At 40.9% G+C, this 27,585-nt stretch overlaps 2 protein-coding genes and 1 long non-coding RNA gene across 3 annotated transcripts; 2 read left to right on the forward strand and 1 right to left on the reverse strand.

The window, feature by feature from the left end:
- Positions 1–3,055: 3,055 nt before the first annotated feature.
- On the forward strand, positions 3,056–6,967 carry PEX12 (peroxisomal biogenesis factor 12). Its single transcript, XM_008572608.1, has 3 exons — positions 3,056–3,738; positions 4,041–4,594; positions 5,638–6,967. Exons 1-3 carry the CDS (start codon positions 3,613–3,615, stop codon positions 6,035–6,037), a joined length of 1,080 nt encoding a protein of 359 aa, XP_008570830.1. The 5' UTR covers positions 3,056–3,612; the 3' UTR covers positions 6,038–6,967.
- A 443-nt stretch (positions 6,968–7,410) lies between these two features.
- On the reverse strand, positions 7,411–10,530 carry LOC103590390. The gene is made up of 2 exons (XR_550467.1): positions 10,285–10,530; positions 7,411–7,525 (listed from the first exon to the last, which is right to left on the reverse strand). It is a non-coding gene; the product is annotated as an uncharacterized LOC103590390 (long non-coding RNA).
- Positions 10,531–17,700: 7,170 nt separating this feature from the next.
- On the forward strand, positions 17,701–24,703 carry SLFN14 (schlafen family member 14). The gene is made up of 4 exons (XM_008572609.1): positions 17,701–18,780; positions 19,983–20,111; positions 21,117–21,831; positions 23,760–24,703. The coding sequence occupies exons 1-4, from the start codon at positions 17,724–17,726 to the stop codon at positions 24,592–24,594; spliced, it is 2,736 nt and encodes a 911-aa protein (XP_008570831.1). The 5' UTR covers positions 17,701–17,723; the 3' UTR covers positions 24,595–24,703.
- Positions 24,704–27,585: the final 2,882 nt, after the last annotated feature.

The raw sequence follows: 27,585 nt of genomic DNA on the forward strand, positions 1-27,585 counted from the left end.
TATGTTCCATATGCACATAACTCCAAAATCTCTTTCTCTTCCCATTGTACTTCAGGCTTCTTCCCATGGCCTGTGAGTCCCTGCATGGTTTGACCCATCTACCTCTCTAACATCATTCTATGCCTTTCAGTCACTCTTCATTTCCTCATCATTTTACCTTCTGCTAGCTAAAGTAGTCCTCAAATACACGAAGCTCTTTCCCACCTTCAGGCTTTCACAAATAACTGCTCCTCCTGCCTAATATTCTCTCCCCCAACTTCTCACATGGCTGTCTCCTCATAATACAGGTTTCTCTTTAATTGTTATCTCAGAAGATTATCCAATGTAAAAGGTTCTGCCCTCCCAGCCCCCACTGCCACTCCCATCTCATCCCTCTTATTCAACTTGTAAATTATGTATTTATTTACTTGTTCATTATCTTTCCCAACTAGACTGTAAATTCCATGAGGGCAGGTACCATGTGTTTTTACTACAGTACAACTTTATATTCTGCACCTAGCATAATGTCTGACACACAGAAGATACTCAACATTTATTGAATGAATGCCCACAGACAAGTTCTAAAATTAGCATTTAAGACCCTCCGTAATCCATCTAAATCTACTTTTCAACATACCCTCCACTACTTTTTTCTGTAGCTCTAGCATTAAATTAAATAATTTCCTCCTCATATTTATTCTCTGCTGCTTCCTTAGCCTGGAAAGCCCTTCACCACTATTGTGACTTGCCCCAAATGTACTCATCCTTTGAGGCCCACCTAATTCACAAAACTTTTTTTAGTGGACATCTGCTATGACATGGAGTACAGGGGGTACCAGGTTATATCACTGTATTAGAGAAAATGGCAGAGAGACACTGAAATGAAACATGAAGTTAGAATTTGTTTGGTTACATGGGCCAATATATTTGCTTTCTGTATAAGTTGCTTTGAACTACCTTATTTCTCCCCGCTGGTAGTTATTTCTTCCTCTAAACTCATACCGTATTAACCTATCTGATGGCTTTTAATACCTTTTATTTATTTATTATTTCTTTTCTTTTCTTGACCGGTAAGGGGATCATAACCCTCGGCATGGTGTGGTCTGCACCACACTCAGCCAGTGAGTGTACTGGCCATCCCTATATAGGATCCGAACCTGCAGCCTCGGTGCTACCAGCGCCACACTCTCCCGAGTGAGCCACAGGGCCAGCCCTAATACCTTTTAAAATGAGTGCAATTTATGTCTTATCTCCTTTATTACACTAAACTCCTGAGGGTGGGATTTGTGATGTGTTTATTATTTGTAGATGTAATAATTGACATGCTATTTTTTACTGCCTTTCCTCCTTATGTAACAACGTCAGTTTACTTTTGGAGTATCCTCAGAAGACTCTCATTAATCAAGATGTCTTGCCCTCCTCTGGCTAAAAGTGAAATAGAGTGAAGGGGGAAATTGATCCAAGCTAGTCAGTTGGAATTTGAATCAGGAGCACAGAGACAAATAGAATTTGGTGGAAGCTCATTCATTGCAACATGTGGCCTGTATCAAACTGTTTGCTAATTCTGGATAGAGACCCAATAGGATTGTGTAGTTCCTGTGCTTTCAGGGCTAGCTTTTCTTATTTGTGAGCTACTCCACAGAGTTCTAATAAATTCCTTTTTAGCTTAAATTAGACTGTTTGTTGCTTATAACCAAGGAACCCTAATTGACAAAAATGTTTGACTAATTTCCTGTTTGTTTTAATTAATGATATTGCTCAACTTTGTATTTTTGTTGTTCACTTAAGAAATCCTTGCACATAATAGCTACCATTGACTGAGCACCTAATGTGTACCAAGTGCTTTATATAGATATATTATCTCTAGTCCTTAAAACTCTGTGAAGTAGAAATCCTATATCAATATGACTTTCTCTGACAGGTATTTTGTAGAGTAAAAAGCACTTTTTAAAACTATAATTAAGGGTAACTTGCAAGATTTTATTTCTCTCCTACTGAAACAAAACAACTACTGTAAACACAAATCTTGTTTTTGAGGGTTCTCATTTTGCAAACCAACGATCTATCTTTACACCATAAGATTCTCTAGGGCAGTGAATAATTCCTTCTATTTCTAGCTATTTAGCCCAGAGGGGAGGGTGGAGTTAGACGGAGGGAAGAGACGTTGAACTCTCATCCAAATATAAACCTCTACCAGCAACTCAAAACGAGGCAAAGCTGTATACGATGTAAATGCACTTTACACACTGTAAATTAAATTAGTTTGAGTATACAAACTGAGAAGCACCTCCTCCGGCAAGCCTCCCCAATTCATGCTCGTTAGAATTCATCAGGATTCTCCCGCTTTAGTACCGTATTCATGTCGCTAATGTGACACATCCTACTGTGTACGAGGGATAGGACCATTTCCGTCTAGTATAGCGAGTGCCTAGAGGTATGTTTGAATGTAAACAAACCTGAAAGAGTTAAGCTACCAGCTTAGATGGCAAGTTTCACCTTCCCAAGTTCTGAGGAACAAGCAGGAACCTTTCTCATTCCTGATTATCTTTCTTTATTATATTTGACGGCAATAAAGATAAGGCTTCTATCTCCTATGTCGCTTCAAATTCTTTCCGGAAGGCAGTAGAATATAAATTATCCACCATCCTCGCCGCGCGTGTACAAAAAGGGCCTTCCCATCTCCCGATACCCTTTCTCCCTCGGTCCCTAGCTCGATCGCCCGCGGGACCACAGGCTTAAGCAGCTCCTGGAGCCAGACATCGGCACGGCGTCCCAAACACCCTGTCAAAAAGACCTCTGCGGAGAGAGGATCAGAGCTGTGGCTTTCCACCGAGGATACGATGCAGACCCAGCTTAAAAAAAAAAAAAAAAAATGGAAAAGAAACCAGCAGAGGACTCATCGCCCAAACTAGCCCGAACTCTTCCCCTTTAATTTCCGCGAGGGCGGAAGCGGAAGTTCGTATAGGGTCATAGAGTTCCACAGTTCCGGATTCAAGGCCGCATTCGGGACTAGAGCGCCTCACTTCCGGCAGCCCTCCCTGTGGTCCCGGTGGCTTCTATTTCCGCGTGCGGCCTCCCGTCAAACGTGGGGTCGTGGGTGCTTCTCACCTCGCTGGGGTCAGCGAGCAAGGACGGGCGCGGGCCGGGGTACTTTACAGCCAACAACGGGAGCCAGTCCGTGCGTCCCGCGCACGCACTGGCACTTCTGATCCTTGGAGCGGTCTGGCTTTTGAGCCCTCGAGATTGAGGGTCCCTGGTTCGCAGCTCCAGGACTGCAGCTCGAGAGGACAGCGCTCTTCGCCCATACCTATACCTCACAGTCACGCTCTGCCCTGTGAAGTGCAGCATTTGACAAGTCACTCTCTCCCTACATACCACTTCCACCCACGTCTGGGTTAACTTCGTTCTCGAGCCCCTGAATTTGAGACCCCTACCCTCCGCCTCCTCTCTTCTCCTCCAGAAGAGGTCTTTTTCCCCAGTTCAATTTCGTCCGTAAAACTGAGTTTGGAGTTGCGGGTATCCTGCGGAAAGATTACCTTTTAAGACCGAGCACCCATTTGATACAAACAAACAAAAGTTCATGCTTACTAGACAGCTTGTGGGTAAAGAGAAACCCAATACACACAGAAAACTATGGCTGAGCACGGGGCTCACATCACAACTGCTTCTGTGGCGGATGACCAGCCATCCATCTTTGAGGTGGTAGCACAGGACAGTTTAATGACAGCAGTGAGACCTGCTCTTCAGCATGTGGTCAAGGTAAGCTATTAATTCTCTGAGATTTTAGGAACTTAGTAAAAACCAAACGAATCATTTGTTTATTTGGCAGCCTAGGGTTTGAAATAATCAATTTGCATATGTGTCCCACTGCTTAACAGTTATTAAGTCTCAGTTCTGTGTACTGAATATCCAGCATTTCAGGAAGGTTAGGACAGACCTCAGAAAAAGTGACTTATTTAAGCTGAAAGTGTATAGAATTTAGAGGGGGAAAAGGCAATGTAAATATAAGGTACAGTAGCTGTGTAACAATGAATTTCATTTATTGATTTATTTTGCTTCAGGTTCTTGCAGAATCAAACCCTGCCCACTATGGCTTCTTTTGGAGATGGTTTGATGAAATCTTTACTCTGCTAGATCTTCTGCTTCAGCAGCATTATCTGTCTAAAACCAGTGCCTCTTTTTCTGAAAACTTTTATGGCTTAAAGCGGATTGTAATGGGGGACACTCACAGGTTTCAGAGATTGGCCAGTGCTGGTCTTCCAAAGAAGCAGCTTTGGAAATCACTTATGTTCCTGGTTCTTCTTCCCTATCTGAAAGTGAAGCTGGAGAAGCTGGTTTATAGCCTGAGAGAAGAGGATGAATATTCTATTCATCCCCCTTCTTCCCACTGGAAACGATTTTACAGAGCCTTCCTGGCAGCCTACCCATTTGTTAACATGGCCTGGGAAGGGTGGTTTCTTGTACAGCAACTTCAGTACATCCTAGGAAAAGCTCAGCATCACTCACCACTGCTGAGGCTGGCTGGAGTTCGGCTAGGTCGACTGACAGTTCAGGATATACAAGCTCTGGCAGACAGACCAGCTGAAGTCAGCATGATGCAGCAACCAGCCAGGAGGTAAGGCCTTAACATTTCCAAAAAAATCTTTGATTAATAAATTCTAAAATTTTATCCCAATTTTATGAAATTTACCTCCCTCAGTTCACTTTGCAGTATTTTGTAAAACCACAGAAAAGTTATTACCTATGTCCATAAAACAAGGACCGCTATCCTGGTAACCTTCATCATACTAGGTACATTTTAGTGCACACTTGCTATGTGCCAGGCCCTGAGCTAAGCGTTTGCTTTATGTACCTTATCTCAATCCTCATCACAACCTAATGAAGTAAATGCATTGGCTCCATCTAGCAGTTGAGGAAAGTAAGCTCTAACAGCAAAGTACCTTGCCAAGAACACACAGCTAGGTGGCAGAGCTGAGATTCAAACCTGTTTAGTACAGTTCCACAGACTGTGCTCTTAACCATGGTGCTGTACTACTTCTAGTTACTGTTTATGTTCTTCTACAAGTTCAATATATATATTTCTCAATACAGCTACGTTTTTTTTTTTTTCTGGATGCACTATCTTTCACTTAAAAACAAATTTTCTACAACTTTCTCAAAACACAAAACCCTAATCTCGTTATCAAAAACTAAGCTTAGGGGCCGGCCCGGTGGCACACTGGAGAGTGCGCCGCCTGGGAGCGCGGCGGCGCTCCCGCTGAGGGTTCGGATCCCATGTGGAGACCAGTTCCCGCTCACTGGCTGAGCGCGGTGCGGGCGCAACACCGAGGATTGCGATCCCGTTGCCGGTCCCCGGTATGGGCGCAACACCTAGGGTTGCGATCCCGTTACTGGTCAGTAAAAAAAAAGACAAAAAGGAAAAAAACAAAAAAACACTAAGCTTAGCTTCTATACTCCTAAAATACTGTTAAGTCAGAAAGAAGGAATCTTTTAGAATAGATCCTTAAGGATATGGTGACAATCTGGCAACTATTCAATCCCCAAATAAGTGATTCTAATGGAAAGTGTATGAGTAAGAACTGCCTTTATGTAAGTCATCCTGTGATTATACCTAAACAAAAAGTTTCTCTTTGCCTCTTTGTTTTCTTCTCCCAACAGTGTAATTGAAAATATAAAGTCAGCTCTGAAGAAAGCTGTGGGAGGTGCTGCCTTATCTCTCTCTACTGGCCTTTCTGTGGGTGTATTCTTCCTGCAGTTCCTTGACTGGTGGTACTCATCTGAAAATCAGGAAACCATCAAGTCACTGACTGCCCTGCCTAGTCCACCACCCCCTGTACATCTAGACTACAACTCTGATTCTCCCTTGTTACCCAAAATGAAGACTGTGTGCCCACTGTGTCGTAAAACCCGGGTGAATGATACTGTTCTTGCCACCTCTGGCTATGTGTTTTGTTATCGCTGTGTGTTTAATTATGTGAGGAGTCACCAAGCTTGTCCCATCACAGGTTATCCAACAGAAGTACAACATCTGATTAAACTGTACTCCCCTGAGAACTGAAAGGGATTAGCATCTTAATCTCACATCTTATGCACTATAAGGCCACAGGGCTGGTTTTCAGCATGGTTCACAGCACTGATACTTCTCAGACTCAATTCATACCTATATGAACTTTAAACAACTATATGGATTTCTTTTAAAAAGAGATACCCATTTAATCCTAAACTTTTAGCCTTCTCTCTAGACCCCTACTTACAGTTGACCAATCAGATTAGAGCAGGAGAATCAGGACTGGCAGAGGATGTGAGGGCCAGTGTAAAGGAAGTAGATAAAAGATGATGTTAGTATGGAAGCTTTGCCTGTTCCTTTCTTTAAAGAATAAGAGGTATAAATCTCTCAGGAAAAAGCCAGGGATAGACCTCATAAAGTGGGTGGTGAGGGGGAAGCAGGTCTTTAGAAAAGAAACTATCTGCCTGTAAGGTAGAAATTTTATCAGTTTGCAAACTATGAAATGTTGACCTGCTCTTTATAAAAATATTTAGAAATACTTTAGAAAACAACAGCTCCTTCCATATACTGTGATCCATTTGTTGTGACATCTGCTATAGTTTATCAACTTTTAAAGATACCTTTATGAGCCATATATAGAAGTATTTCTTGGAAAACTGGTTAAGGGAAAATAGGGTTTGAGTGTTTATGAATAGAGTAGTCTGAAGATTTCAGTTTAAAAGCAAAGCTAACAAGCAATGAAGAGATGAGGTAAAATACTAATCTAACTATAAAGAAAGGATCTTTTAATAAGCTCTTTCTGTTTGCTGTTAGAGTTTGCTAAACTGGCATGAATTATTCTGGATATTACTAAAGTTTCTATGAAACATTTAAGTAAATTTTAAGAATAATTTTCTGGCAAAGAACTCTTCCATGTTGCCATGATTATGTGGAAACTTAAAGATTACTAGAGATGGTAAAATAAATTTTTCATTCAGATCACTTTTGACTTTTTGAGGTACTTTTGTATTGTTCAAGTTTGCTTTTTTATGCTAATCCAATGGTTGGAACAAAAATCCTCTCCTCCAACAGCAGGAATTCAGCCTTGTATGAAAAACCTTGTATTAGAAATACTACAGAAACACTTAAGTTGTCTGTGTAGGTGAATTTATGCAACTGGCTTGGCAGACTGGTGAAAACCTGAGTTAAAAAAAGAAACAGATTTGTAAGTGACTCTGCTGAGGTAGGTGTTTTCTGATACTTTAACTCATTTTCTCCATTCAAAGCACATTCTCTGATAGCACAAAGGCAACAAAGATAAATTATGAAATGGAATATCCTATGGGTTTTAAAATTTTAAAACTTTTATATACCATAAGAAGAGTATAATGGATATTTTAAAATCCTTGTTAAACCTCAAAGCTTTTACCAAAACAAAAACCATAGTTAATTAAAATATTTTTAATACAATAAGAAGTCAGTATGAGAAGTGAATCAAATTCAAGACTGAAATGACGTAGTCTTCCATGGAGATTTCAAAGCCAGATTTTTCACTTCAACCTAAGAAGAAAAACATGAAAGTATCAGTAATTCAAAGAATATCAAAGAAATTCTCTTGTACATAATAAAACCATATCCAAATACGTAAGAACACACCTGTGTGGAAAAACCACAACCAGAATCAGCTCAGAGAGAAGATTAAGGGATCATACCCTGGTCAAAGCCAACACTGAAGTGATGGCAATACCAGGTCAGACTATACTTCACTCATCATTGCAGCCCAGTGCCCTATTTTCTCAACCAAGAAAACTTAGGCTTGCTTCTGAAAAAATAAAGGCTTCTTTTTAGATGAGTTTTCACCACGGGTTTTCTTGTGTTCCTTGTTTTTTGGGGGAGCGGGGGTGGTATCTAGCCAGTACAGGGACTGAACCCTAGACCTTGGTGTTGTCAGCACCATGCTCTAACCAACTGAGTTAACTGGCCAGCTAAACCATGGGTTTTTAATCAATATTTTATTTTCCACTATACTTTCTTTTAAGCAACTCCGCTATATGAAACGCTAACTTAAACTGTTTTTCAGGGTTTTTGTTTTTGAAGCACAGAGGAGAGTGGAGAAGCATTTACTGTTCAAACACATTTTTTTTTTTTCTAATGAGCCCAAACACATGATAGAAATCTCAGGGATGTTTATAAAGGGATTTACAGCCTAGTTCTAAAAGGTTTTCTACTAAATTTCTTTATAAACTCCAGTTCATTTAACATACAGTTCGATTTATAACTCTGCTGCCAACAATGGCAAAGTGTAGCCATAAACATTTTATACCAGAATCTTGATCTTAAGAATCCAAGAATCCAGAGAAGCTGTGATTTGCCAAACCTCAACAGCAAATTTAACAGCAGAGCTGGAAACAGGACTCAGGTCTGATGACCAGACTTACATTTTTCCACTAACAGCTAAATAAAAGGTTTAGTTTCATTTACTTCCAGGCTCCTACTCTTATATTTACTAATAAGGGAAGCCATGGGCAAGATAAAGAAACAAGGCTAAATTGAGTAAGAAAGCTGACTGCATTTCATTTATTCCAAACAACACCTTCTGCGGTATACTATCGCTGACATGGAAAAGTACTGGAATCATAAAGTCACCCTCTCCAGACCTTCAATGTGATATTGTCAGTATCTAAATAACAATTCTGGAGCCACCATATACTTCCTTCAGCCATCTATAAATGTCAATAGACTGAAACTCCATAGTCAAAAATTGACAGCTGTTGGTCTGTGTTCAACATTCAACAACTTAGCTCCATGAAGAGAGGGAAGCTAACTTACGAAGCACCTGTTACACAAGGGCTGTGCTTGACCCTTGTAGCTCATCATGCTCTACAGGGGAAATAGGTACACGTTAGAAATGTGGAAACAGAGGCCGAGAGAGCTTAATAATTTAAATAATTCTGCCTAAAATCATGAAACTCATGAGCAGAGCCAAGCTCTGAACCAATGAATGCCTGACTTTAAAGCCCATGTTCCATTTAGCAGACAATACTGCTGTTTCAATGGGTTTCCTGCCTCCTGTTTCTCTCCCATCCAACGTACTCTGAATATTACACACGTACTAACCTTAAAATATGAAGGTGTGATTATGTCATTACTCACAGGCATTCAATTGCTCCCTATGGTCCAGAAAATAAAGTTCAAACTACTTTGCTTGGCATTCAAGATATTTAAAACTGACCAAATTTATCCTTAACACACACCATAACCCTAACATGTACCTTTGATTCTAACCGACCCAGACTATTCCTTAGTCCTCAAACCTGCTCTCATTGAGCGTGTGCCTCCCATCCAGAAAGTCCTTCTTCCCCTCTGTAGAAACCTTTCCTGTACTTTGGTCCTGGCTCTCCAGTTTGTGACCCTCCAAAACGTCACTTTTTGCATGAAGCCTTTCCCTATCAATCCAACAGGAAATTATCTGTCCTTCCTCTTAATTATGGGAGCACATTAGTACTTATTTTGTGGTACTTATTTCATTCTGTATTTTAAGATCCAGAAAGGCATCCTAACATGGAATTCAAGATATTTAGAAGTCTAGCTCCTACCTACCTATCAGCTTCATCTTCAGCCCTGGGCAAGCACTCCATGTGCTCCGGCTATACACAGAAGGTGCACTTTGCTCCACTTGCAGTGCCTTCCCCACCTCTTTCAATGGGGAGACGCCTAATTACACTTTCACAACTACACAAATGTCACCATCTCTTAAGTGTTCCCAACTCCCTCAGTCATCCCCTCCTCTGACTCCTACAGCACCTCCTTCCACCACAGCACGCATCACACGCCCACTATTCACCAGTTCACGTTTTCCGCCCTTTCTCCTCCCAGCCCTATCACACTGAGTTCCTAAAGAATCTGGGCTATGTTTTACTGACCTTTGCAGACACTGCACTCAGAACGGTGCCTGGAGGAAGATCAATAAGTGAGTGTTTAATTTAGCCACCGAGCGACCCTCCCTACTAAGTCTAACTACTGACCTTTGCAGACACTGCACTCAGAACGGTGCCTAGAGGAAGATCAATAAGTGAGTGTTTAATTTAGCCACCGAGCGACCCTCCCTACTAAGTCTAAGCTCCTAGACTATAAAAGCATCAGCGCACCTTGTAAAGCCGATTTACCTCCAACAGTTCACGTTCGTAAGGAACATACCTCAAGCATCTCCAAGCCCTCATCCCCCCCCAGCTCCCTGCGCAGGACAACCAATGCTTACACACAGTAGACCCCCAAAACTAAGAAGATCGTAATAACGATAAGTTCCAAACCCCACCAACCTCAGGAAAGGCTGAAGCCATCCTCGCGGGGAAACACGAGTAAGGCCGGAGCCAGGGCTCAAACCAAACCCCCAAGCAGGCGTTCGCAGTCCGCTTTCCGAAATCCTAAACCTCCTGCGCCCTAGACTCTCCCAGGAGGCCTGTCCCGGCCTGCGGAGGACGACAGGAGATGGGCTCTCGAGCTTCTGGCCGCCGGCGATGCCGGCTTTGGGTTCCCCACTCTCCTCAGCCTCACTGCGGGGCCCGCATCCCACAGCCCAACGCGGCTCTCGCGGGACAACCAATCCCGCTGCGGCCAGAGGATCACGTGGGAAGCCTTTAGGCGGGGCTAGGGCGAGAAGCAGCCAATCGGAGGCCGCGGCGTACGTCAGGGGTGCAGCGGGCGGCATGGCGGGCTCAGCTTTTCCGTCGCTTCTTTGCGGCCCTGCAGTTGTCCTGCGAGTTAGGCCAGTCGCTTTCCGTACTCTGAACAGTCCCCCACTACCCTGACAATTCCTGGCCCTCGGACCTCGGGGCTACTGTTAGGTACAGTGGTTCTGCCGGTGCCTTGTGTTTCAGTTCATTTCAGACAGCGATCCCACATCGTTTGCTGCGCCTGTCCCGGATTCCCGGCTGAGGGCTAGGGATTGGGGTGGGCCACAGATGGGGAGAACTTATTGGCTGCCCAGGTGCCTCATAGATGAGCAAAAGTTGCCACGAGGAAAGTGCAGCTAAATATCAAAGCTCAAAAGCGAGAAGGAAAGACTTCCTGGGAGAAGTGGCATTTCATCTGGGTAGGATGGGTGACATTTGAATATTAGGAGATACTGGGAGAAGGAATCGTTTAAGCTCCCGAATAAACTGAGAAATTATGGTGGACTTTACCAGATTTAGGTAAAGTTGATATAGTTGGTGCGGTGCTTCTCAAAATCCAGTGAAACACCAGGAGGAACCCCTTGACTGACAATACAGATGTCCTCCAGCATAAAAAGAAAACAACAACAAAAAATAAATTTAAAAAGCAAACAAAAACCCCAAAATGTTTTGGGCTCAACCCAGACCTGCCAAATTAGATATTCTGGAGTTGGAGCCCAGGCATGGTATATTTTTAATAAGCACCCCAGGGGTGATTCTGATTCACACTAAAGTTTGAGGTGTTAAAGAGAGAATGTGGTAGAAGATTGGGAAAACAGGTCAAGGCTTTGTTAAGGATGATAGTTGGCTGGCTATGTAGTTCAGACTACTCTGGAGAGAATAGGAGAATTGAAGATTACAGAGGCCAAGGAGTTAGGTGATCAGAGCCACACTTTAGGAAGCTCAATTTCCATCTGTGTTTAGATTGGAGGGGAGCAGAGAGTAAAAGCAGGAGAAGCTATTGCAATAGTCCAGGTGACAGCTAGTAAGAGCCAAAATTAGACTTTGGCAGTGGAGATAAAGTGGTGACATATGAAAGGCAAATGAGGATTGTGGTGAGTGTCAGATAGAGATGGGTAGAAGGACATGAAGAAAAAATGGAGGGTCTTCTGTACCAGACCAACTAAAGACCCCTTTGTACCTTAGGGATAGGAGAGGTTAGACAAAAAAGAGAATGTGTCTTTGCATGCACTATTTCCACTACCTGGTCTATTGTTTCCCACTTCATCTCCCTTTCTCAACCTGGTGCATTCTTACTTACAGGTTCCAGTTTACATATCATCTCATTTGGGAAATCTTTTCTGATTCTCACAAGCATAGTTATTATCACTCCTCAGAACAGTCAGAGCACACTGCTTATATATTGCTAGCTCTCCAGAGTGTAGAGCTAGAGTGTAATGGTCATGCACATGGACTATGTCAGCAAGCAATTTAAACCTTGTGTTCTTCAGTTACCATACCTGTAAAAAGAGGATGATAATAGCATCTACCTCCTAGAGCTGTTATAAGATGAATGAGAACAACACCTAGTACATAGAGTGCACAGTAGTTGTTTTTGTGTATGCTGTACTGTTGCGAGTTGTTTAATATATGTGTTCTTTCTTTAGATTGCGAATGGGACATGTGTCTTACTCTTCCAGCTAACAGTAAAGCTACGTGGCAGAATGAAAACAGATGAGCTTTGGATTCAGATAGACCAATGTTCAAATCCCAGCTCTGATACTTACTAGATATATAACCTCGAGCTTTACCTTGCCAAACTCAGTTTCTTCATTTATAAGACGGTGAAAATAATGCATGTCTTGCAAGTTGTTATGAGGAATGTATGAGAGAATGAAACTTGAATATTTGGCCCAATATAACAATCACTAAAGGGCAGTTTTTATTTTGATGTGTTGCCCCAGTTTTATTTGAGGCTATGCCCCCAGAGCATAGCACAATGTTTGGAATATGGTTAGTGCTCGATAATTGATTATTGAAAGAAAAGCTGACATTATATGCCAGGCACCATGCTAAGCTCTTTATGTGCATCATCTCACTGTGTTCTCACATGTACTCTGTGTAGAAGGCACTATTATTATCTGCAATTTGCCCAAAGGAATCTGAGGTTAGGTTAGCTTAACCAAGGTCTCATAGCTAGAATGTGGCAGAGCCAGGATTCAAACATCCTAGGAACCCCAAAATAGCTGATTGAATGAAAGAATGAATGAAAATGAGGAAACTTACCCAGGCTCAGGTACAGGCATGGTAGAGCCAGAACTGTCTCTCTTGGCCATTATGCTATCTATTCTCTTTAAATCATCTCCATGAAAAAGTTGAGGGTAAGATGGTGGTGCCTGGGGGTCGGGAGACCAATCTTTCTTCTTCTGCTGGTATTTTACAATTATATATAGTGCACTTGCAGGATAAGCCATAACTAACACTGCTGATAAACCAAAATGCTGGTGAAAGAACACATCTTAAATAAATTGGGGTTCTGGTTCTTAGCCAATCATCAATACTATGGCGAGATAACTTTCCCCAAACACAGGAAAAGTCACTATCCAAGCTACTAACTTCAAGTTGTTTTGTAGCAGAAACATTTGCTTTAGAGATATCAAAGCCAAGATGTGAGGTCCTCCCTGGCCTGACAATCTATCCATATCCAGGAGACTTAACTAATAGATCTGCAACATAACCAGCGCCACTTCAGACAAGCTCAAGCACAAAATGGCGCTGCCCACCCCCTCCCCTCCCCCTTTCCCTTTTCCAGAAGCCTCCTGACTTAAACAGAAACCCCTTTTGCTTCCGCAAGGACGCAGTTCTCCACCCCGATCCACATTAGCATAATGACCCTCCTTAATGGTATCAGCCAGCCCTTGGAGCACTACATAATATCTACCACCCCCCACACCTGGTGCTGTCCACTATTTTAGGGCAGCCCTGGTCCCTGTGCCACTCTGAGCACAGCCCAGCAGATTTCTTTCTTTAATAAAGCTTGAATGGTACCCGGCATCTTGGCTCACCTTCTTTCATTAACTAAGGAGCATTGAAGGCTAAGCCCCCTTCACTCATCTTCCACATTATCCACACCCCTCCCCCCCTTCTCCTGATTTGATAGCCGTTAGTGCACTGCAGAAGAATAAGATGGGAACAACAATCCAGTTCCTACTCCTCCCGTCCAAATGATACACTTCCTGTTGACTGGGAAGAAAAAGGGGAGGTGCTTAGGGAGTCTTCTCATTCGGAAGGCTCTCAAGCAATCCAGAATCCCAAACTTGAAAAGCAGTGAAAGGAGTAGGAACATAGACAGACCTGGTTTTGAACCCCAGCTCTTCCACTTACTGGCCATGTAATCTCAGTTTTTGCATAGTGTGTAGAGCTCCCAGCATTGTCCCTTGCATCTAGTAGTCACATTTCCAGTAAACGGTGGTCATTTTTATCCTTCTAAAAGTAAATATCAGGGGCATTTCAGTGTGAAGGTGAGGCTGAGAATTAAGGTAGATAGTAATGGATTGTATTCAAAACTGGCATGAGTGAAAAAGGGCTAAAGCCGAAGCTGAGACAGGCCCTTGGAACTTATATTGCTGTGTCGATTATACATCATAGTATCCATTCTGCCTCCTATCCTGGAAATTCCATTCAGCCAAATATGTGCAAACAGTAATGCCAGCAAAGCAGAACTTTGTAGAGGTAGTAGCCTTGGTTAACACCACACAGTAGATAGTAATGGATTGTATTCAAAACTGGCATGAGTGAAAAAGGGCTAAAGCCGAAGCTGGGACAGGCCCTTGGAACTTATTATATTGCTGTGTCGATTATACATCATAGTATCCATTCTGCCTCCTATCCTGGAAAGTCCATTCAGCCAAATATGTGCAAAGAGTAATGCCAGCAAAGCAGAACTTTGTAGAGGTAGTAGCCTTGGCTAACACCACACACACACACACACACACACACACACACACAATCCAGAGACCTCTTTCAAAATGTCTTTTCACCATACACGAATTGAAGTAGAAACAAAGAGTTGTTTGCTGGTTTGATTTAGAGGGAGAGAAATGTGTTCATTTCCTGTGGCTGCCATAACAAATTGCCACAAACTTGTGGCTTAAAGCAATAGAAATCTATTCTTTTATAGCCCTTTTACAGCTAGAAGTTCAACAGCAATTCACTGGGCTGAAATCAGGATGTTAGCAGGGCCATACTCTCTATAGAAGCTCTAAGGAGAAGCCATTCCTCCCCTCTTCCAGCTCCTGGTAGCTACCAGCATTACTTCACTTGTGGCCTCATCACTCCAGTCTCTGCCTCTGTGATCACATTGCCTCTTCTTCTTTTGTGTATATCAAATCTCTCTCTGTTCCTCTCTTAGGAGAACACCATGACTGGATCTAGGATCCACTGGGTAATCCAGGATAATGTCATCTCCCCAATTCGAGATTGTTAACTTAATCACATCTGCAAAGACCCTTTTCCCTTAGAAGGCAACATTTACAGGTTCCTAATAATAGTGATGATGGTGATGATGAGTGACCATTATTCAGCCTACAGGTTTGACCCTGTGTAGCCAGCATCCCCCAATGAGATAACTGACTTTCATCTGTTTATTTTTACCATTTAATTGTTTTTAATTATAAAAACAATTCATGTTTATTGTAAACCATTTTAAAAATACAGAACAGTTAAACAAAGAAAAGGAAAGGAAATTAAATGAAAAATCACCTGTAATTCTCTCACTGAGGGATAGTCAGCTTCTCATCTATGAACGTTTTTTCCAGGCTGGGTCTTGTGTCTAATGAAGAAGAAAAGTAGGAAAAAGAATAAGAGCAAATAGAATAGGACAAGCAATTGGAAGGTAATGAAATAGGTTAACATTGCTCACAATGAATACATACAGAACAGTCTAACTTAAAATTAAGGTAAAGCTTTGCAAAGAAAATTAACCAGGGTACAAGATGCTTGTATTATGTATGGAAATGATGCTCAATCTCTTAGAAGTAGTAAGTTTAACTTTGGCCTCTTACTTGGAAACTCCTGAATCACTCACTGCCCAAGCTCAGACCTTGGGCTGCTAATCTGCCCTGTCATAGGCTCTACTTGAGTCCTTATCAGCCTTCCTCAGCAGCTCAATGTTATGAAGACTGGGGTAGTCTGGGAGAGTTCCTGCTCCTCCTGGGCTGATATCGAAGGGCAACAGGGGCTGTGGCAGAAGGCAAACATTCAGAGTAGAGCCAGATGTGGAACTGAAGCTGCAAGAAGAAACGCAAGAGCATCAGGTGAAAAAAAAAATTTTTTTAATCTCATCCCTCTTATTTTAGGTGCAGCTTATGTCTGAGGACAGGAAGGGCTTAATAATACAGTATTTAAGGAAAAACATGTAAAGGAAAATAAGTGAGAAATTCTGGGAAATGTGGACAAGATGTTCATTTAGAGCTAGAATTTCATAAAATGTATTTATCATACTTGTTATCATCAATGAGATTTAACATCAATAAGACTTAGGAGTCATGAGACCATAGGGTCTGCTAGTCCAAAATCAAGTAGATTTGTTCTGTGGGTCCCATCAGTGGAAGTTATAGGGAGACAAACTGCAGCTGAAAATAAGGAAGCCATTTCTAACAGAGCTGTCTGAAAATAGAAGAGACTACTCAGAGAGATAATGCATTACTAGTTGCTGGAGGTGTTCAGGCAGTTTTTAGATAGCAATTTGTTGGATTTGAGAATTAGATAGATGGTTGGGCCAGAAGATCTTTTAAGTCCCTTCCAACACTTCTGTGATTCTATGACATAAATAGAATGTTATGAAAAATTTCCCCATGGAGCCATAAAATACCATATTTACATGTGCCTACAGGAGAGACTCACAGATTGAAAAACAATTCCTCAGGTTGATTCTGGTTTGCCTGAAGGAAATGAGAAGGCAACAAGAGGAAACTAATGTCAGAAGAGGGTACATGTCCTGCTGGACCCCTGCTTTTTCCCTCTTAGTGAGTATAAAAAACATCCACAAGGCCCCTGCTTTGCAAAAATTGCACAGAAGGGTTGAGCTCTCTTCTCCTAGAGGAAAAACTTTGGTTTGAGTTAGTGAGTATTTTGTTTTGTGATTAACCCAAGGTAAGGGTGTCCTTTCAGAAATATTTGCTTCAGAGCTAACTTCAATTTAGGTGGCTATTCTCTGGTCTATGAAGCAAAAGGATGGTTGACCACAGTTTAATGACCATGCCCCCAAAGCTCATGTTCTTTTCCAAGTCTGAGAGGCTCCCACAACATAGGGCAGAACTTTTAGGAGGGAAGGAAAGTTCTGCTCCCACATAATGCTATATATGAAGAAATGTATTTTTAGAACTTAGAAGAATATGTGAAGAGCTTAAAAGATTTCTGCATTTGATATCAATTGACATTCTTTCAGGAGTAGAATGAAGCTTTTAAAAATGTATAAAATAGCATGTAAAAATGCCAAATTTTATGTTTGTTTTTATAGCAAGATCTTCTACAGCACATTTATACTCCAGAATTATACCCCCTTAGTGCTCTAGTGCCTTCCTTTCTTTCCTCTTTGAATTATAAATAGGAGCATCTCGTGACTTCAACTTCTATTTCTGCATATTTTCTAATAACTTACTTTGGCTCTTGTGCCAACCCAAGCCCTCTGTATTTGGGCTCAGTGTTGGCGCTCTCTGATTTTAAATGGAAAAATGTCTGAAAATTTCAGCAATATAATTTTTCCATCATGGCAAAATATTACCTTTATCTATGCCTATTCATGCCAGAGATATTTGGCAAAGTTGTTAGAAAACAGTTATATCAAAGATTATTTCCAATTTAAAATGTATCTCCAATAATTTACATCTTTAAAGAAAACATTGTAATCTCTGTAATATTTTTCCCCCCGTAGCTGGCTGGTACAGGGATCGAACCCTGGACCTTGATGTTATTAGCATCATGCTCTAACCAACTGAGCTAACTGGACATCCCACTGTAATTCTTCTTAATGTAGAAAGAATATTTCTGTCCTGATTCTAGAAACCCCCTTCTGTTATTGTTTGGAGCACAGAGGGGCTGCTGCGATGGAGAGTCTAAAGACTGATATAAAAATGTTCTATCCTGAGAACATAGTAGAAATGGGCAAAGTGACTTTGGGGGAAGAAAACAGGAAGAAGATGGCCAACAGCGGTTTAAAAAGATCTGAGAATTCTAAAATCACCCAGGCTATATGTGCACTGTTGAATTCTGGAGGCGGTGTGATCAAAGCAGAGACTGATATAAACTACAGCTACCGATGCCATGGGCTAGGACAGGATTTGGAAACTTCTTTTCAAAAGCTCCTTCCTTTGGGCTCACAGAAATACCTTGACTTCATGCAGCAGGGGCACAATCTCCTGATTTTTGTGAAGTCATGGAACCCAGATGTTTTCAGCCTCCCACTAAGGATCTGCAGCTTGCATTCCAATTTATATCAGAGAGATGTGACTTCCACTATCAATTTGAGTGCCAGCAGTGCCCTGAAGCTTCTCAGAGACAAGGAGTCTGGAGCACAAAGACGAAGACTGAGGGCAAGGGAGCTGTATCCTCAGAAAGTTCTCAACAGATACTTTCAGGAAGAGGAAGATATAAGGATGAATGCCTCAGAATTTTTTAAAAAGGACAGACTCATGTATAGGGAGAAACTCAATTTTACAGAGTCAACACATATTGAGATTAAAAGGTTTACTACCAAAAAGGTTGTACCTCGGATTAAAGAAATGCTGCCTCGTTATGTTTCTGCATTTGCCAACACTCAAGGGGGATACCTAATTATTGGGGTGGATGATAAGAGCAAAGAAGTGTTTGGATGTAAGAGAGAAAAAGTGAACCCTCACTTATTAAAAAAAGAAATAGAAAACTGCATAGAAAAATTGCCTATATTCCACTTCTGCTGTGAGAAGCCAAAGGTGAATTTCACTACTAAAATCTTGAATGTGTACCAAAAAGATGTTCTGTATGGTTACGTCTGCATGGTTCAAGTGGAGCCCTTCTGTTGTGTAGTGTTTGCAGAGGCCCCAGATTCCTGGATCATGAGGGACAACTCTGTCACAAGGCTGACGGCTGAGCCCTGGGTGGTCATGATGCTGGATATTCAGTCAGGTAAAGAGAGAGCAAAGTCATTGTACAGTCAGCAGGGAGGAATCCCCTTTTCTGCCTTTTGTGGGTATTTGGTCAGATATTTTAGTTAAAACATAGGAGGTTGTTTTTGCTTATAAGTGTTCTCCCATTTGTACCCCTCCCAGCATTCTTTTTATAATATTTTTAGTTCCAAAAACTCAGAATATAAACTGTTTGAGGTCAAGAAATGCTTGGATTTTGGTCTGTCTTGGGAAAGTTGTAGTATGCCATCTAAATTCCCATCTATGTACTGAAACGGCTATCGACAATATTTTGCAGGCTAGTCAGAATAGGAAGAGTCTTCTTCTAAAAGATATTTCAGAGAAACATAGTTTAAGAATGATTCTCCACTAATTCTTCCAAGAAAAACATTGTTGACAAATTTAATTGTTTCAGTAACATTAGGAGCTAGTACCTTAAACCACTCGGCTTGGGGCACCACAAAGTGGTGGGAAATGATGCCAAAAAAAGATGCTGGGGCAGGGGGCAGGGGACAGTGGTGGAGGAGGAGGACCCCTAGTGTTTTCACTTCCCTTACAGTTTTGCTCAGAATCAGCCTTGGCAATTCCTACTCAATTCATAAAGGACTTACAGGCTGAACTAAACTTATCTGCTCACCTTCAACATCAGTATGTTCCAAATGTGATAAGAGAAGCAAGACTTGAGTGATTAGAGAGTTTTAGTCTTTCTTTTCTTTCTCTTGTCCTAAATTTGTTTGAATTCACCTCTCTCTCTCTCTCTCTCTCATACATCCCCCCAAACTAGAGATACTGCCTCTTTTGATTCCATCTAACCTTGGATGTAGACTTAACAACTAAAACAATATATAAAAAATACTGTGATTAACCTTTGCTGACCCCCACTAGATGCCTTTTCTTCTTAGAGATGACCTGGATTCAGAATATTAGAGTTGAAAGGAAACTTAGACATCATTATCTCACTTTTGAATGAGAGCAAGGTGAAATGATTTGCCCAAGGCGAGTCACACAGTGAGTTAGAATATGTACGGCTCCTGCAGGAGTTCCCAGACTTCCTTCCCTGACGTATGCTATGTGTTTGAGGCATAAGTGTGACAGCAGCTCAGGTGCCATGCACATCACATACCTCTGGTAGAAAGAGCAATAAAATAATTCTTTTCCTTGTTTATTTTTTTGTCTGGAACAAATTTCCATGTAATTGTTTAGCTCCTTCCAGTTTGGCTTCAGACTGCAGCTGTCACCTGGTTTCATCAGCTTTACCTGCACCAAGAAGCCCAGCATATCCCATAAAAGTTCTGGAATTTAAGGAGACTCTGCAACAACATTTGTTTCCAGGTATTTCCTCTTGACTTCAGCTGAGGGGACTATTTGTTTTCTAAAATTAACTTGCGAGGAATTGGTAGCAATTAGTCCAAGTCTTTCTCCCTAAAGAAGGTCAAATGTATGACTTTGCAGACATAATGGTCCCAAAATAATATACATGTCTGACTCTTGTTTCCTGGTCATCAAATCCCCACTATCCTTCCATGTGCTCTTGGGCTTCTAGTCACTTATGGCTTTTGTTCTCCAAATTTGAGAGTGCTGGGAATTCCTTAGGACTCTACTGTAAGAGAACTACCCCTAGCTTTCCAATGCAGGAGCCACAGGGTCACCTGAACTCCTTCTGAAGCAGGGTTTCTCAATCTTGGCAGTCCTGCCATTTGAGTCAGATAATTCTTTGTTGGAAGGGGGAAGTGCCCTCTGAATTGTAGGATGTTTAGCAGCACTCCTGGCCTCTAACCCCCTAGATGCCAATAGCTGGTTAGCTCTGTTGGTTAGAGCACAGCCTTATAACAGTAAGGTCACAGATTCAGATCCCTGTATTTGCCAGTCACCAAAAAATAAATAACTCTCTATATGTCAGTAGCACCTCTCCAATTGTGACAATAAAAAATTCTCCAGACATTGCCAAATGTCTCCTGGGGGTGGGCAAAATTGCCACTGGTTAAAAATCACTGTTCTGAAGGAAAGCTCTTAGTTTCCCCAAAGCATAAGGTTCACAAAAAGCCCTTAACAAGAAAGAGTGCCTTTCCAGCAACAGTGGACCATCTGGGGTTGAGGAGAGAGTGCTGGGTGGCTGTTCTGGAAGAGCCCTCCCTGCTAGCTTTCCCCTGTACTACAGCTGCCAGAAATGAGAACCTCTGATTGTAGCCCTGGGCTCTCTGTGAAGAGGAGGTGCTCTCTTTGCAGACAAGGAAACCCATAGTTCCATGGCTAGAGTCATTTCTTACTGCACTGTTGTAGGAATACTTACCATATACTTTTGTAAGTTTTGGTAACTTCTATTTCTTGAATTTTCAGTGACACAGGAAGAGATACAATTTAAACCAGAATCCCTCTGTAAGAAGCTGTTCTCAGATCATAAAGGACTGGAGGAATTAATGAAGACACAGATATATCCTTGTTCTCAGGGGATTGTGATATTTTCTAGAAGCTGGGCTGGTGATGTTGGTTTAAGAAAAGATCAGAATGTCCTGTGTGATGCTCTCCTAATAGCAGTTAACAGCCCCTTGATACTTTATACCATCTTAATAGACCCCTGTTGGATTGGAGGACTTGAATATGCCCGAAACACTGCTCATCAGTTAAAGCAGAGACTGCAAGCTGTTGGTGGTTACACAGGGAAAGTGTGTATCATTCCAAGACTGATACACCTGACCAGCCCACAGTGTAGACCTGGTGAAATACCCATGCACTACCCCCATTCCTATAGGCTTGCTAGTGAGGATGAAATGGAAGACATGTTGCAGGCCCTTGTGGTGGTCTCACTGTGCTCTAGATCTCTTCTGAGTGATCAGATGGGATGTGAATATTTCAACTTGCTCATAGCAGAGCAATGTGAGTTGCTTTCCAGGAGCCTTCAGGAGACACGGGAATTGTTTATCCACTGCTTTCCAGGAACCCGGAAGACAGCCCTAGCTATAAAGATCATGGAGAAAATTAGGGACTTTTTCCACTGCAAACCAAAGGAGATCCTGTATGTTTGTGAAAGTAACTCCCTGAAGGATTTTGTAATGTAAGTTTCACTAACTAAACACAAAAAATGTATTTAGCACATCTTTCCAATAGTGTCACAAAAGTAATTTGTGTTTTAGTTTAAGACCTTACAATGCCTTACATGCATAAGTGCGAGAGCCTAAATTATATACACATTTTCAAATGATGAGGTAGTTGAGCTACAAATGGGTAATTTACAATGTTGAAGCTTAAATATTTCATTGTAAATAAGCCACGTATGCATACTATAATTACGGAACTAGAAGCATTTCCCCCACAATCTGTGGCCTTAAATTTAAGAAAAGTAGAAATGAACCTATCTTGCTATAAGTATACTTGTTGCTTGATACGTAATGGGACATTGTATCTAGCAGGAACTTAAATTTAAATACAATTTGATTTTGTTTATAAATTATTTTCATTTGCTTGGCTTGTTCTGCATCAATAATCTTAGAAAACATGCTGATTTGTTTCTGATTTAAATCTCTAGCTTTTGATTTGATAAAATAAATTGGTTATTTTACAGTTTAGCAAATGAGGGTAAATTTATTTTGTTCTTTTGGTTTGGTTTACTTATTTATTCAACAAATCTTTTTGAGCACTGTTTATATGCTAGATACCATGCTACATTTAGTGTTAGAGGGGAAAACATATTAAAGCCCTTGCCATAAAAAGAATAAACAATGTGAGTTTTATGTAATTGGTATAGAAGTAAAGATATGCTTATTTTAACTTAGGCTGGAGGTTGGCCAGCAAATATGCCCCAGCGAAGGAGACTCTTGGGCACGCTCTTAAGAAGTCAGTAGGAGAAGTGAATAAAATGGGGTTGGGGGAGGAGCTTCCCAGGAAAAGGGTATAGCAAGTTCAAAGGTATGGAGACACTAGAGAATTACAGTGGTAGGTCTGGCTGGAGCAGTGAGGGAGTGTGGGTACGTGGCAGGTGGTGATATTGCAAAGCAGGCAGATGACAGATGAGGAAGCATCCTGTAAACTGTGCTAAGGACTATATTATTAAGCTTTATAGCTAGGTTTTAAAATATCCCAGTTAAAAAGATTAATTCAACAATCATCTGTTGAACTCCTAATGTGAGGGGGATACAGAGATTGTTAAGAATCAGTGCTTCAAGAGTCCCCACAGCCCAGACTGGAAAAGAACATAAATAGTTATGGTTCAAGGCATAGGGAGGAAAGCTGCAGGAACTGCTTATGTAAACTCAGGGAATCTGCTGGGATTAGTGATATTAGGGTTCAAATTAGAGGAGGCAAGAAACAACCACATTTGTTAAGGAAAAAAATCTATCTGCTAAAACATATTATAAAGGAAAATGGAGCTAAATAAACAAAGTAGCTCCAGAGAGTCATACCCCAGTGATTTGTTACCCTGTTTGACATGTCATAGAACTCAGCAACCTCTTGATGTTTCTCTTAACCAAAACCTAAAGAACTTTTTGGTTTCATTCTACAAATAAGTGGGGAAATAGAGTTTGCTTTAGAGGAATTTTAACTAGCCCATTCATCTTTTGCATATAAAATTCTGATATGCCTTTAGGTGACCATTCTCTAGCTCTAAAAAGGACAGAAAGTCAAGAAATGGTAGTAAGAAGTGTAAATTACTTTTGAGATTTCCTTTAGATGTAAGGAGACTGTCTCCAAGGATTGTCAAGCAACAGGAATGGACTATGAATGGAAATAATAAAATCTCCTAACTGAGCTCACTTCAAAAGTTTCACGTGCAGATTTAACTAATACCCCCAAAGAGTAGGTTGTAACATTGTGCCTTCTGTCTTCCAGGTAACTTGTAAGTAGAGCAGTTTTGTGGTATTCCCAACTCTATTGAATCAGCCTGCAGATGAGAATTATCCTCTGATTCCAATCCAGAGAGTAATGAATGTTGGTGTTCTCTTTGTTTTTATGCCTGAAACCCTGTTCTCACTTTCATCCTTATAGCCAACAAACCACCTGCCATGCTGTGACCCGGAAAACCTTCATGCAAGGGGAGTTCCTAAAGATTAAACACATAGTGATGGATGAGACTGAGAATTTCTGCAGTAAAAATGGCAATTGGTACATGAAGGCTAAGAATATCACCCATCCAGAGGTGAGGCGGGCTGGAAGTGAAAACCTTCACCACGGGATTCTCTGGATTTTTCTGGACCCTTTCCAAGTCCATCATGCAGATGTCAATGGCCTTCCCCCTCCATCTGCTCAGTTTCCTCGAAAAACAATCGCCAATGGGATCCACTGTGCTCTGGAAATAGCAAAGGTCATGAAAGAGGAAATGAAAGGGATTAAAGAAAATCCTCCCTCCAACATGTTTCCAGACACATTGGCATTGTTCAGGGAAACTGCCTATGAGGAAGCAATGTATGCCCAGGCTCTTCCTGGAGTGTGTGAAACAAAGATTAACCTAACAATAGAACAAATAGCAAACTACGTGGCAGAAACATGTCACAGCCTGTTCCAATGTGGCTATCTGCCCAAAGATATAGCAATTCTGTGCAGGAGAGGAGAGGACAGAGGACGCTATAAGCTTGCACTGCTAAAAGCAATGGAATTAGTTGGGACCCATGGAGCAACAGAGGTTGTGTTCAGTCAGACCTCTGGTGTTTGGGGCAGTCACATTGTTTTAGACAGTATTCAGCAGTTTTCAGGCCTAGAGAGAAATATTGTGTTTGGGATTAGTCCAGAATTTGTCCAGTCAGAGGAATTTCATAAACTCTGCTTTGCTTCAAGAGCCATTAAACACCTCTACCTGCTTTATGAAAAGAGAGCTGTCTTCTGAAAATTATAAAAACAGAGGAAGCCAGAAAGGGCAGCCTCCCTTCTCCCAGACACATGGCAGCTACTTCTTTGTAATATTACAAGTAAGGGAATCAAGGCAGATCAGTATGACCTGAAGCCACAGAGATATCTCTTGGGGCTGACCCTTCCACTCTATTTGCAGTGGCACTGTCCTTTTCCCAGTCCACTTCACCTCCTTGTGCAATTACAAGAGGCTTATAATTGGTCTCCTGCTATATTTCAGTCATAAGCCTCAGTACCATTTGACTTTTAAAATTATATGTGTGTGTTATAGAATTTTTGCTAAAATAATTTATTTTTAAAGTAATTGTTTTAAATATTGATTTGGACGTCTTTGTCAGTTCATCGTCTAATTTCTCCTGCTATATTTCAGTCATAAGCCTCAGTACCATTTGACTTTTAAAATTATATGTGTGTTATAGAATTTTTGCTAAAATAATTTATTTTTAAAGTAATTGTTTTAAATATTGATTTGGACGTCTTTGTCAGTTCATCGTCTAATCGAACAGCTCAATCAGGCTTAACTCAGTGATTCTCACCCCTGGCTACTTATTATAATAACCTGGGGAGTTTTAAAAAATACTAGTGATCAGGCCAGACACCAGGCCAATTAAGTCAGCATCTCTGGCATAGGCTTAGGCATCCGTATCTATTGAAAAGTTGTCTAGATGATTCTACTATGCCACCAGGGTTGAGAACCATGGAATACTTCTCCTAGTCTCTTCTTTCTGTCCTCAAATAGACATGTACACATTTCTTTTCGAATTAGACTGTGAGTTTCTTGAGGGTAAGAATAGTCACTTACACATCCTTATCTCCCCCATGGCAACTAGCACAGTACCTTGCACATGGAGGGTGCTCAGTAAATATTTGTTGAATGTATTTGTAGCTTTCAGAATATTGGAATCTACTGAGGACACTGTTCCTATTTAATGAAAGGAATATCTAATTTTAGAGACTTGAAAGAGGTCAATGTGGAGAAAAATCTTCAACACTGATATAATAAAGGCAACCAAATTGTTTTTAGGCAGCAGGCAAGTTAAAGATCCATGATCATACGAGAGGTCCTCAAAAAGTTTGCGGAAAAATAGAATTTAAAGATAATATGAATCTTTCCATTAACTTTTTGAAATACCCTAGTAGTTCATTGGATTCGAGTTTGAGATTAGGAACTGGCAGGGACTAAGAATAATTCACTAACTTGGTTGTGCTTAGAATTCTAAATGTTTTCTGCAGATCCTTAATATGACTGATGAAACAATTAGTTTAATGAAATAACTAAGATAAAAGAGTTGCCTACTGTGAGAAGCTTCTACAACCTACTTTTAAAAAGAAAGATAATATAATATTATCATGTAAGTTTGAGAAATGGAGAAACACAAAATAAAAATTTCTTAAATCTTGTTTTCCAGGCATTTCCCCCCATTTTTGCTCATTTATTTCCATTCTCGGTTAATGTTAAAATATATTTTTACATAATTACGATTAAGTTGTGCAATCAACTTTATATCGTATACATGTGTTTTTTTTATTTAACTTTTTTTGTGAGGCATAGTTGTAGGTTGTACTATCATTCCCAATACTTCATCCCTCCTTATATCTATAACCTTCATAGTTATATTTTCCCACCCCTTTGATGTGGGCTTGGTCATGTGATTTGATTTGGCTGATGAAATGTTAATAGTTGTGATATGCACAGAAGCTGTACATGCGATTGTGAACATAACTTTCTCCATCTTGAAGCCCTTACCACTTGCTGTGTCCTTTGTGTGAACACTGCCCACAAACATACAGTAACTAGGGGTCAGGTAGTTAGAGCAATAGGTAGAAGCAGCTTGCTGACTGCAAAGAAGGAACTTAATGATTAAGTATCAGTATGGCAATAGTCATTCCACGTACTGCATTACTACAAGACCACCAAAGATAGTAATCATTGTCATAAGACATTTGGAGTTAGTGATGTTAGCTTGTTTCTTAGTAATTGCTTCTTGGGGTTTTGCAATGCTTTGTGTGAACCGTCTATATAAACTTGAGCTCGACCAGGAGGTGGTGCGGAGTAACCTTGCATACACCTCTGGGTTGTCACATGCCTGATCCATCATCCTGTAAGTAAATTACCCTTTCAATAAAATTATTTGCTTTACTGCATGGAATTACCTATTTCATTTTTCGGTCTTAAGATACTTTCTCAGTTTGGTGGGCATTTTGCCTCAGGCCCACCTTTAGACACTGTAGATGTGCTTTCAGCAATGGGTTTGCTCTCATGGGTTTCTGCTATTGCCATATGAAGAACATGCCCTGGGTGGCCCACCAGTCTCTGAGGAATGAGAGACTTATAAAGCCAACTTGAACTCAGCTCATGGCCTGAAGCCAAGCTCAACCATTTCCAACTAGATGAGCTAAAACCCAACTTACTTGAAAATGCATGAATGAGAAATAAGTGGTTATTATTATGATGAGATTTCAAGGTTGTTTGTTTTGTTGTAGTAGCTGACAATGCAGGCATTTCCTCATATTGTAGCACAGTCTTCAAAATTGTCATTTTTAGTGGTTGCACAATATCCTAGCAAGATCATATGAAATTTCAATAACCATTTCCCTATTACACGTCACTAGAAATTTTACACTATTAAATTAAGCCTGGCATATACTCAGGCGTGCAACTTTTTCTTTTTCTTGTATATTTATGAATTCCCAGAGATGGGATTACTGGATTAAAAGAGTGGCCTGGGTGAAAGAATCACTTTATTGATATTGGTTCTGGTGGGAAATGCCTAGAAAGCCCCTATCACTGTACCTGATTACATATAGATGTGATGCCCTAAATAGAACAAAATGCTGACATCAGGTTCTGATGACAAAAAATAGGCATTGATATCTCAGAAACAGGTGATTCTGCAAGGAAGCACAACAAGTAAAATCAAGGCTCATCACCCTAACCCAGAACCTCAGAGGAAGAAGTTAACTTGGA

This window comes from Galeopterus variegatus, unplaced genomic scaffold (genome assembly GCF_000696425.1).
Source record: "Galeopterus variegatus unplaced genomic scaffold, G_variegatus-3.0.2 Scaffold812, whole genome shotgun sequence".
NCBI classification, from domain to species: Eukaryota; Metazoa; Chordata; class Mammalia; order Dermoptera; family Cynocephalidae; genus Galeopterus; species Galeopterus variegatus.

Excerpts from the sequence above, each read along its gene's own strand:
- SLFN14 (XM_008572609.1), top strand. The coding sequence starts at position 17,724 with ATGGAGAGTCTAAAGACTGATATAAAAATGTTCTATCCTGAGAACATA. Across the intron at positions 20,112-21,116 it reads GCAACAACATTTGTTTCCAG|TGACACAGGAAGAGATACAA; the intron begins GTATTTCCTCTT and ends TTGAATTTTCAG. Across the intron at positions 21,832-23,759 it reads TCCCTGAAGGATTTTGTAAT|CCAACAAACCACCTGCCATG; the intron begins GTAAGTTTCACT and ends TCATCCTTATAG.
- PEX12 (XM_008572608.1), top strand. The coding sequence starts at position 3,613 with ATGGCTGAGCACGGGGCTCACATCACAACTGCTTCTGTGGCGGATGAC. Across the intron at positions 3,739-4,040 it reads CTCTTCAGCATGTGGTCAAG|GTTCTTGCAGAATCAAACCC; the intron begins GTAAGCTATTAA and ends ATTTTGCTTCAG. Across the intron at positions 4,595-5,637 it reads ATGCAGCAACCAGCCAGGAG|TGTAATTGAAAATATAAAGT; the intron begins GTAAGGCCTTAA and ends TTCTCCCAACAG.